Genomic DNA, 12,271 nt, shown 5'->3' with positions numbered 1-12,271 from the left:
ATTTTAAATTTCATCAAGGAATTATATAGGGGTGCTGGGGCCAGGGTGCGCTTTGGTAAGCAAGGTGAGTGCTCGTCCAAATTTTCCATCAAGAGGAGAGTCAGACAGGGGTGCATCCTTGCACCCCTGCTATTTATGCTATATATAAACTCCATCGGCGACCACCTTAAGGGTTTTTCCTATGACTACCCTTCATCTCAGGGCCACCCTGTCCCCATACTCTTATACGCTGACGATGCGGCTATCATGTCGCAAACCAGGCTGGGTCTTCAGAGGGCGTCACAAAATGTAATACCTATATGAAAGATAAGGGGTTAAAAGTCAACACTATCAAAACATATACTATGGCTTGTGGGCATGGTACCAAGAAAGCACCCTGTCCCATATACCTTGAGGACAGGAGGATAGAGACTACTGATCACTTTCCCTATCTTGGAATATCCTTTGATAGGAAATGCACTTGGCACACAGCAGTCAAAGCGAGAAAATTAGCCTTTTCGAGGGCGGTTGGTGCACTGCATAATTTTGCGGCAAAACTTGGCGGTAGACCCGTCAAGGAACTAATTACAATATATCAGGCAAAAGGTATATCCACGGCCATCTATGGATCAGGTATCTGGGGTATTGAAAATATAACACCTATTCAATTAATTGAAAATCAATATCTCAGATATCTGTTGGGGACCCCTAAATCCTCAGCAAATTACCTCACCCATATTGAAAAAGGTTTGCCTTTTATTTCTGACACCATAAAAATTGCACCTATACTTTTATGGCATAAGGTGAGGGCTACTCCGGAGACAGCTTTTAACCGCAAATTAATCTCTGACTGCCTTACCCTGGACGGTGTCAGAAACATCAAATGGTTGTCCCACGTGCAAGCTCTGATGACCGAGCTTGGCCTCCGTGAGTTTTTCTCCAGACCATCTAGTATGGAAATGATTGCTAGAAAATCATTGAAACAATTGGCTATGAACCATCTAGCCAACAAAAGATGGTCCACAGAAAAAACTTAAAAATACAGTTTTGGCCTTTCAGGAAATCACTATTAATCCAGGGCCCCAATTGTACCTCGTAAGTGATCTAACCTGTTACTCAAGAATGTTATTAACACGGTTCAGGTTTGGAACTTTCTTCCGTATTATTACTTTTCCATCTTGTAATAATTGGTTGAGGGATTTGCCTACCTGCCCCTGTGATGATTTATCTCCCCAATCAAATTTGCATTGTATTTTATTTTGTAAATTTTATGTTGTTCCACGGAGGATCATTTTGAAACCAATCCTTAAAGCGTGGGGCCACCGCTCTTGCAGAATAGCCTATGTCAGATTGCAACAGCTGGAAAACGATTCTGTGGCTCACGCTAGATCTAGTTTTTTAAAACTATTGATGAGGTTTAGAAACTCTATGTAAAGCACTTTATTCTTGTACACATTAGTATTTATATAGCTTTTAAAGTACTTGTTGTCATCAAACCGGACTTGCTCGCTCTCTAATAACAATGATTTTAATCTTTTGCACTTCTGTGATACTTTGTGATTGTATGTCTTTTTTTTAAACTTGTATGCTTTTATGAATTCATCTCTGAATATCGAATAAAGCTTTTTGAATTTGAATTTGACTGAACCTTTTACTTGTCTTTTTACACGGTCTTTGAGCCTTATTTTATTTAATGATTTGCCCTATTCCACACACTACCTCGCAGCACGCCGCCCACTTTTATTTTATTTAATAATGGTGTTCCGCTTTAACTATAGCGGCCGCTATTTTAAAATGTATTTTTTTTAGCAGCTCGGTCTGCTTTATGTATAGCGCCACGCTTATTTATTTTGTTTACTAGGGCCTTACGGCGCTTTCACATTCATAGAGGCCGCGCCCCCCCTTTTTCTTTTTAAACACAAACCGCGTCTTAAGAAAGGTGAGCGGCTGACATTAATGTGAAAACGCGACATGTGCCCTTTTCCAAAATAAAATCTGTTTGTCAACTTGACAAACAGATGCTTTATTTTGTCAAAGCCCCCATGCCGCTGTTTCATTTTAATGTCGGACTTGCCCGTTTCTTTAGACGTGGCTTGTCTAAAGAAAGGACTACTGCCTTCATGAATGTGAAAACGCCACATGGGCGCTAGTAATTTGCAACGTAATAGGTCTCACATTTGCGAGAGTTTAAGCTATTGCATTGCTAATAGCTCAAACTCTCCTAAATGAGAGACCAATTGCATTCCAAATGCTTGTTAAGTGGTGCAGTCAGTCAAGAGCATCCAGGAGACTATTATCAGTGTAGAAGTGCTGTGATAGTATTTTTTTCAGGCCAATGATGAAATGTACTGCTCTATGTAAGATAACATTAAAGAAGGGGTGGTGGATGGGCAGTGTACAGTCTGGTAGACCGTGAAACAGGGCCTTGCCACCATCCAGGTCCACCATCCAGGTTCACAGACAACAGTTCCAAAGTCACTTTCTGGGAGGAACGGTTTCACTTTCTGTAGTAGAGAGAGCTGGCGCCCTGCTCTTCTAGTTTGCTTGGCGATGTATTCCTGGAGAGTGAGATCGGTGTCTGGGTGACATTGGTGAAGTCCTTCCAGGGACTGACCAAAAAATAAACCCTTCCTCACCCTACCAACAAAACACCCACTTAGACTCGTTCAGTCTAGGGGTACCTCCTGGGGTTACAGGAGTCAGTCTGGTAAAGGGAAAAGCCAGAATCAAGGGCAAGATCACATCAGAGACCTCATTAATATAAACATGCTGCTATGAGATTTGGGTATGATGTGTAAGCCACCACAACCACAACCCCTACTCCTCAACCCTACTATCTTTCTGCTGGAGGTTAGCCAGGAGGCTAACTGTTCCCAAAGGCCCTTATGTACTAAAAGGAGCCTATCTTCAGTAATTGGGAAATATCAAAAATATATTTGGAACATTTTTATCAAAAAATGTATTTTCACCAATGAATTAGAATTTCGAGAAATGTGAAAATGCTGAACAGATGGATTTTTGAGCTATATGCGAGCCAAATAAAGTATGGCTTTTGTATTTGAAAGCAGGCCTTTACAGAAAGTAAAGGCAAGTCCACCCTATGAAATAAAATAACACATTTAAATCATATAACTGCAAAAAAAATACCTCCATATTTTATCCGGTTTAGCTTTGTGGACTTAACAGTATTATTAATACGTGACTTAACCAATGATCGCATTAGACTTTTAAGCATGTCGGAAAGGCTAACGAGGGCATGTAAGAACATCAGTATCCGGCCTAATGCAGTTCAGGAAAGCAGTGGCACCCCTAAAGTCATGCTTTTATGGTGGCTCATGTGGGTGGTGTCAGTCTACGTTGCAACCCACATGTGGCATTTTACCTATGTCAATTGTGCATGTTTTACATGTTTACTGCAGCTTTAGCTAAACACAAAAATAAACCAACTGAGATTAGCCCATTTATCATGTTTAGAGGTAAGACAACATTTACTGTTTCTCAGCCTTCAATGACCAGAATGCATAAGTGCCGGCAGATCTAGACACAATAAAGCAATACAAAAACAGGGGGAATACGTACAAAAATGTCAAAGGTGACGCACCTCTTTTTGCGAATGACTAAGCCTATTGGACAGTTACACTACGGTTTTTGTTCTGAGTCAAAAAAACTAAAAAACAAAATGGAGCTAAGATTACACTGTTACTTTACATACCCAGAAACTAGAGCTACGCACAATTTTTTCTCAAAGTACCACCACATACAAATCTCTATCCGTCTCAAATTGTATTGGTTGAAAAAAGAAAATGTTTGGTCTTAATGTGCGAACACATGCAAAAATAGACATTACAAAATGCACACAACCTATTTGTGCAGTCAGTCTCTTTCTGTGCCTTCTATATCTATGCCCTGTTTCTTCTTCCCCTGTGCTGTTTATCAAGGCGGTAATTGAGCAGCCTCTCACAGTTAAAGTCTATATAGAAACAATGGATTTAAAAGACAAACAAGAGTATTCAACAGTGCCAGGCAATGGGGTCGTTTTAATACATGAGAATATAGCAACAAAATTTATGAACATGTACTTCATTTGTAAGTAACTATTCTGGCATGTGTAACGGCTTCCATAAAGAAGACACATTCAATTTATTGTCACTGGTACTTCAGAACCCCACTCACTGCCCAAAGATAAGACATGGCAAGACTAGAAATAAAGGGAGGGACAAGTAGTGACACAACAGCAATAAATAACTAAAGACTGAATGCAAAGTGGCGTTACTATAGTACAAAAGAACAGCGAAAGCGAAAACTATGAAGTCAAGGTAAATAGTATACAAATTAACGCTTTATACTTGAAAGGTTGTTTAATAACCCCTAATGTACAAATAAAACAAAAATCAATTCCAATACCTCCTTATTTATATTTTACCTGGGTGAGCACTGCACATTCTTCTGTAACAGCTTTGGTTAGTCCTTTCATCAGCATTTCAGAAAACCGGGGTTCGTCATCTGGCAAAACAAAAAAGCGGTACGTATATAAAATGAGCAACGCCTTTCCCATTTTCCGATTTTTCATCAATTTTGGTGGAGCAAACTATAATGATCCTAGATCAAGAAATAACGCCATTAATAAATTAATTTTAGAACTCCTCTAAAATGCTCGATTGTTCATTTTTAGAAAATGTAAAACAATTGTTCGTGCTTGTGTACCTTGCTTTACTTTATGCATGAGTGGGTGGCTGACATATTCAGCTGTCCAGATTCTCACACTTCCCATACATTTACAGGCATCAACTGTTTTTCCATATGGTTTTCCCCGCCTACTGTACAGGCACGTGTAGTGATGAACAGGGTTGGATTCATTAGACTTTCTAATTTGCATGTTTTATCACTACATTTAACCGTATATGCTATTTAATATTTTCCCTAAGAATTTCATAGCCTTACTCATTTGATGATTTTTTTTTTTAAACAAATTTTATTTAGTTTTACATGACTGAACAGGTACATTCTATGAAATGATCCATGCCAAAGTACACTTAATGCAATTAGCGAAATGGGCACTGCATGTAATAGACGTATAGTAGCTTGGCTGCATGTAGAATTCACCGCCCCACCCATAACTTAAGTATCTTGTACAAATCAACAAACATTTCCTGCGCATGTCGTTAGAACCCTGTATCCTAAAACAGTTCTATCCTTCTAAAGCTTCCCCCCACCCATACCTCCTGCCAGGCGTGTCACAGACAATCAGTATTTTGATTTACGGATTGGGGTTACTGCAGTTTAGCTTTGCAAATGTAACTAAAGTAGAGCTTTGGGATCGAACCCTGAATGGATGGGGACGCTTTGTGCTCCGTGTCTGGTTCCGCCATTTCATATAGTGCACAGGGGTATGCTATCTAACCTGCCTCACCACGCGCTTCAACCATGGGATCCCTGTTGCTATCATTGTCTGGGATCTTCAGCAGCACCACCAATGTTTCCTAAGCCCTCGCTGCCTCCAATGCCCTCTCACTTCCCGTTCGTTTTGCAAACTGCAGCCGAACTATTCCTTCACACTCCGCCCATTTGATTAATTTCTTCTCCCATCTTTTAACATTTGGGCCCCTCTTTGCCTTCCAATGCATATTGATATCCCGTTTAGCTAATAACAGACCCATATCTAGGAATTTGCTTGTAATCTTATTTTTCGCCATGTGGGGGAACCAATGTAAGAGGCAGGGTCCCATAGCCGGCTCCAGTTCCCTGTCGGTGATCTCCGCCAAACTCACTCATTTGACGATGTGCCGGAACAAACACAATCACATTTGAAGTAACAGGCTCTTTTAGAATACACATTTAATATGGATGTGCATTCACATAGGGAGCTATTGCCCCCTAATTTTAGTACAACATGGTTCTTTGACCTCTGCACCTACTGCTAAAGAACAAAACTAAAACATTAAGCCAAGAACAGCTCCTGAGGACTAACATGTTAACTCCTCGACCCTCAGAAGTTCTGAATACCTCTACTGCTTCACCTTCTTAGTTTCACCTACCCCAAACCTTCTGAACGACTCATGCAGGTCCAGGAAAATGTATTTTATGTTCATCATTACATAATTCATCTTTCTCCCCCCCACAAAGTTTAGTGCTTCATTTGAAAATGGTGGAGTACGATTTGCTCTTTGTAGACGGCCTTTTCTCCTGTGCCTTTGGTAGGGACGTGTAATAAGCAGGGCTGGTGGCATGAGTTAGGTGTGGATCATGCATTCACCACATAACTGGAGAATTTCAGGTCTTATTCAGTATGTGTTCATTGAACCATAACTAACCTTTATGTTTTTTAAAGGAATTTCAAGTTTTTCTTTTTATTAACAATGTACTGCACCTGTCACCATACCCGTTCTGTGCTGCACTAGGCATCTGTCTGCGGACAACGGGGGTTAGCTGCAGGGCATGATTTTCGGGAAGTCTTTGCAGCAGCAGCTCATGCATCCTACAAAAGCCTTCCTCCAACCATAGCCTTGATGGTTTTACCTTGTGTTTTCAAATGTTTGGGAAAGTTGTGCCTACTTCGGAATACAAAATGTTGACAGGGTAATCACACTTTTTAGTAAAATCACAATCATACCCATGCTAAATTAGCTATTTTGTCACCTCAATGTTCATGACTCGTAGTGTACCAGGCACGTCACTGGGGTTGGACACCTTTCATGATGCTTCCGCTCTGCTGTGGATTTTTTTCCACAACACTAAAATTGGAACTTTGACCAAAATACGACTTTCAAGATGACACGGAAGAAAACTTTTACCCTTGCCATTTCAGGACTCGATTTCCATGTCCTATGATCCTTAGAAAACAACATACAAGGGAGCAGTCTAGGGTACCCTGACACCCTGGCCCTTGTGTTGGGCTGAGCGAAGCCTCCCCGTGAGGTCCAGCTGGAGTCATGTGAGAACCAGCACGGCCCTCATTTGTGGTCCTTAGGGAGTACTGCGGAACCATGCAAGGTTTAAAAATAGAAGTTTGTATTGTCCTAGAGTACTTTGCAGTACAACGAAAAAAACGTTCGAAAATGTGGGTTGGGAGTCTATGGAGGTAGAGGGTTGGCCGACAACAGGGTTTTGACCACTAGCAGATGTTTGGGAGCAGGGCGAAAATGAAACAAATTAAATGAAAAAAACAGTTAAAGTCACATAATACTGAGGTAATGAGGCAAGATTTTAGCATGCCATTTAAAAAACTCTAGCAAGTCACTGAAAAAAAATCAAAGGTTAAAGCGATGTTATAGTTAAGTGTACTGATAATATAAAAACAAACTTTCTCCAGTTATAGTTTACTGAGTTAACTAGAACTTGCACCACACCATATGACCTCACATATTACATAAATTACATCACTCATGACTTGTTAAATGACTTCATTGATGAAACCTCAAATTACATAATTGAGGACATCACTGGTCTCATCTTTAGTGACATCATTCTACACATGACAGTTTGCTCTAAGCATTTCAGACTGAAAGATTTTCAGCAGGGCTATGTTATATTATGGGGTTTTGTAAAGCGCTCTAATACTAATAGGACATCTTGGCGCTAGTGTCTCGGAATCCAAGGCACAATAAGACGGTCAGAGATCGCGATGACCACGGAAATGACAATCAAAACCTGTGAAGAGGAATTAGGCAGCGGATTTAAAAAGCCAAGTTTTTAAATCTTTCCTGAATTTCAGAAGATTGGACTGAAATCGTAGATGTTTAGGTAACAAATTTCACTATTTTGCAGCAGAGTAGAAAAAAACTTCTGCCACCTCAGGGGTGTTTTTTCTGTGTGGGGACCTGTACTTTGTTTGCGGTACTGGACCATGAAGTACAGGAGGGGAAATACCATTTAAAAATTTCCTGCAAAAACGGGCCGACTTGATGTCATCTCTTGTGGACCCAACAAAGCGCTTTGAACTGGATGCGTGCCCGCATGGGAAGCCAGTGAAGTTCCCTAATAAGAGTTAGAAACCAAGCAGAACTTGGGAAGATTTAGCAGGATTCTGGCTGCTGCGTTTTGAAGAGTCTGAAGTTTGTTGAGGAGACGTGCTTGAGAGGCAACAGATATCAATTTTTGATCACTGTTTTTCTCTGCTCAAATGGCAGAAATGGTAGGTTTTTTTAAAATAATTTTCAACATGAAAAAACAGGAAGAGGTCATCTGATTTGAATGTTCAATGAAGTTAATATGCTGTGAAAAATTACGCCCACATTTCTTGCCTTCCCTACAGGAGTCGGTAGAGAACCAAGATTCGATGGCCACCGGGTGGTATTTCAGAACGTGTTGTTATTCATGTAGACCTAATAATCCATACCAATCTGTAGTACATATGGGTGTATCCTTCCGCAACAAGCAGTTATGCATTTAAAATCACTCACAATAACTAGATACTCCGTGTTTTCACAATGGTGGTGCGTGAGAAATATAATGGCTCTATAGACATTGACATTAGCAACTTATCAAACCTTGACTACCATTCCAAAATAAAGCCCAATTATTATTTATCTTAATGGTCTGTGTGGTTAAATACCTAATCTGACTTCAAATTTCAAGTCTACTTCTTCACTTAAATACATTGGACAATTATAAGTCATGCACTACGAGGTCCTATAGACTACCTTTCAGTAGTATGTAAAAATATATATTACAACACATTACTGATATAAGCAGAACAGTGTACACCATTTTAGGAATGCTTACAAACATACTGCGATGTGAACCATCTGAGTCAGCCACGTTCTAGATTTTACATTATTTCACATTTCAGAATTTTTTGTTAATTTTGGGAAATAAACATCCCCACTGTATAAATTTCCATTAGAAACATATTGATGGCACTACAGGACAACTCTTCACTTCAGCATGTACTCAAATGCCCACAGGAGATTAATGTATTTTGAAGAAGAAGCTTTAGTTTTTCTCACATTTTAGTAATAGGTCTTTGAATTAAGTTACAACCCATTTGAAACGTACGAATACAACTCACACTAGTTGCACTCAGTCTCGATCTTCATTTAATAAAACACGGCTTGAGCTTAAAACCTCACTGGCAGCTGATGTGTGCACCACATAACTTTTACCATACTGATAGAGACTTGTCTCCAGTACTATGCTGTTACTATTTAAGGAGAAGTAGCTTTAACGATGTAATCAGCGATGATATCAATTATGTAATTTATCATGTCACGAGCGATGTAATATGTGTGGTTATAAACAGAGCATGGCAGGGGCACAAGTTATAGTTAGCTTAGTAAACTATGACTGGTGAATGTCATTGTTTTTAAAACATTTGTTTTGATATTACAACACTTAACTATAACTTCACACTCATGCATTTATATATGCACACACTATTTTTTAAATAACTTTTTGTCGAATGTTTGCCAGGGGGTTCACAGTGGTGAATTAATTTGCAAGATGTAGCTTCCCTCAGGCAATAAAACACTTATAGCATTTCTCTCTGTGCTGGTAAAAACGCTTTCACAATGACAGTGCACCTGACAAGCTCACCATTGCAGGTACATTCTTAATGCAAACATTTACCAATGAATCCCAACAGAATGTGAAAATAAAATTCCAAAAGCAGAACCCTGACAGCAAAAATTTACACTGTCCCACATTGCACTTTATTTCCTTTCTTTGTATATGCATTGTTAAACCTAGTCTAAAGTAAAGCACGTTTTAGAATCCATGTTTTAATTTACTTACAATGTGCTTTGCATTAAAAATTTGATTTATAATAATACAAACTGCTGCATAAGACATTTTAAATAGTAAAACATAATTTGCTAAAAAATATACATTTATCAAAACACTGGCACACATCTGCAGTGTCGTGCACGCCAAATACTAAACGGATGACTCAAACACTCTAAATCTTTGTAAATAGAGCTAAAATGAATAATGTAATGTACAAAAAAAATAACTAGTAACATGGAAGTATGGTTCTACATTAGGGGTTCAAAACCATTTTGTAAATTTCACCAACAACCCTGATGGCAACATAGGCCCATACTAAGCAGTAACATATATGTATGCTTTCCCTGTAAGCATTAGTTTGCATTGGATTCACATGCGCTGCATACTCCTACGATCTAGTGTTGGGTTCAGATGTTTGTAAGTAGTTTTTGCTTTTTTAGGGTATTTTTTCTTCAAAGGACGTTTTTTGTGTCACAAAATGCACTGTGGCTCCTCCCTTAGTTGCAAAGCGCATGGGCACCGACTGCATGTTCTGAATGTTGTTCGCACAGCAAGTTAGAGTAGTACAGAGTGATGATTAAAGAACATAGGGAGGACATGTGCATTGGTAAAGGAGGTTAATTAGTAAAGGATGAGATCTGTGATCAGAGCTATAAGGTTCATGGAAGTGGGTGTGTGCATGCGAGTCTACAGCAGTACACGCTAAGAACAGACGCTTACACGATACGTAACATTTTTCATTCGGAACGCGTGTTGCTGCAGCTAACCATGCTCTGCACAGTCTGTAGAGCAATACCCCCTATAAATAATTGCTAGCGTGTCTATGATGCATATGTCTGAAAGAGAGACCAGAGGACTGTTTAGCTAACTATTGCCTGTTGTCTGGGTAGAATATTCACACAATATTGTTTAATAAATATGCGTGGAGTTGAACAGGGAGCTGCTTTGTACATGTCAGGTAATAAAATGTTCCTCTGGTTGCTGCTTTTTAGAACATAGAGATCACCCTAGGGGTAACAGGTAAGGCTCTTTTGGCTTTATAGTAGCAAATTTGGATGCATTTAACTAACCACCTGGGGGAAGCCTGATTGGATACGAGCTTGCACTTGTGAGTTTTGGCAAAGGCTATAAGGTGGAAGAGGTGTGGCGAAGCGGCCAGGGTGCCTGACTCTGGACCACAGGGTTCACGGTTCGATCCCCGGCTCCGCTGGCAGGTTAGCCCAGCACCATGTGACTCTGGGCAATAGCTTGCGTAATCTTCCCGATGGCCCCCAGGGACGTGACACCTCCGTCGGAGGTAGCTGTGCGCTTTACAAATACTGGCATTTACATTTTAAACAAATAGTCAGCTTCACGAAAGGGCTTGGACCTGTCAATGTAACACATGAGAGCCCATTTGACATCTTAAGTGTGAAGGGATTTTTCTGTTACTGGGTTTGGCTGAGGGATAAAGAGTGAGAGCTCTATGGTTTGATTGAGGTGAAAAGGAGAAGCCACTTTGGAAAGGAACTTCGCGTTAGTTCTGAGAGAGGTTATGACAAAAAAAAAAAACTACCTTCCAGGAAAGGTACGGTAGAGGACAAGAAAGCTCCAAAGTTGGTCCCATGAGTCTAGTGAGAAATATATTAAGGTTCAAAACCGGAGCAGGGGAAACTCTAAAGGGGAATGTTCCTCTTGAGGCCCTCCATATAGACTAACTACTTGTATGCGGAAAAAGGAGAAATATTCCCTGTTTTGCCTGTAAGCTGCTATGGCTGTTAAATAGAGCCATATGCAATTGCAGGCAAGACTTTTGCAGGTGAAGCAAGCAGCAGAAAATATCCTGGACAATAGGTTTCAGGGGATCCAGATGTTTAGAGATGCAATAATGGGCAATCTCTATTACTTTGTTGCACAGCAGGCTAATGCGGTAGACCTGTGGGAATTCGGTGAGATATCCATGTATTCTTTTAGGAGAAGTAGGTAGCCAAAATCTAGCAGTTCAGGCGCCAGATCAATAAATTGAGCTGCTTGAGGTTTGGATGTCTGATTTGGCCTGACTCCTGGTGTGATGTCCAGCCCATTGGAGAACTTATTGTAGGGAGGGAATGACATTTCGCGGAGTGTAGAGTACTAGGGCTATCTCGCCCAGGTAGGGGCTACAAGGCTGAAAGTCTGAAAGGAGCAGGAGAGGTGTAAATGCTTAAGCAAAGATCCCTAACCGGTTCATCAATAGTGCATTGCCCATGCACTGTGTGAGTGGGTAGCTGGAAGGGAAATTTGAGCATTTTGCGTTGTTGGATGGTGAACACGTATATGTGTGGTATGCCCCAAAGTTGAAAATAGTGGTGTAAGACTGGCTGATGGAGTTCCCACTCCTGGACTTGTCAATTAGACCTGCTGATCAGGTCTGTCATGTTATTGTTCACACCAGGGCACCTGGGATGTATTCTGCCATGAGATAAATGCAGTGGCAGACTGCCCAATATCACATCTTCTGCGTCAGTAATGCCAGTGGAAAAAGTGTGTAACACTGTGTTTCTGTAGGTAGTACAATACAGTTGTGTTGTCTGTTTTGATTAGTGCTACCTTG

General features: G+C 40.3%; 1 protein-coding gene across 1 annotated transcript in view; it reads right to left on the bottom strand.

Annotated features, from left to right (window-relative positions):
• The window catches only part of LOC144784158 (A-kinase anchor protein 9-like), a 574,985-nt gene that overhangs the window by 233,932 nt on the left and 328,782 nt on the right, over window positions 1–12,271 (bottom strand). Inside the window, exon 9 of the mRNA XM_078662830.1 lies at window positions 4,403–4,482. Within this exon, the coding sequence (XP_078518956.1) occupies window positions 4,403–4,482 (80 nt within the window). The remainder of the gene's footprint in view (window positions 1–4,402; window positions 4,483–12,271) is intronic.

The sequence above is a fragment of the Lissotriton helveticus genome, chromosome 10 (genome assembly GCF_964261635.1).
Source record: "Lissotriton helveticus chromosome 10, aLisHel1.1, whole genome shotgun sequence".
Classification (NCBI taxonomy): Eukaryota; Metazoa; Chordata; class Amphibia; order Caudata; family Salamandridae; genus Lissotriton; species Lissotriton helveticus.
Note: the sequence above shows the minus strand (reverse complement) of the source record. Positions and strands in the feature narration are given on the sequence as shown.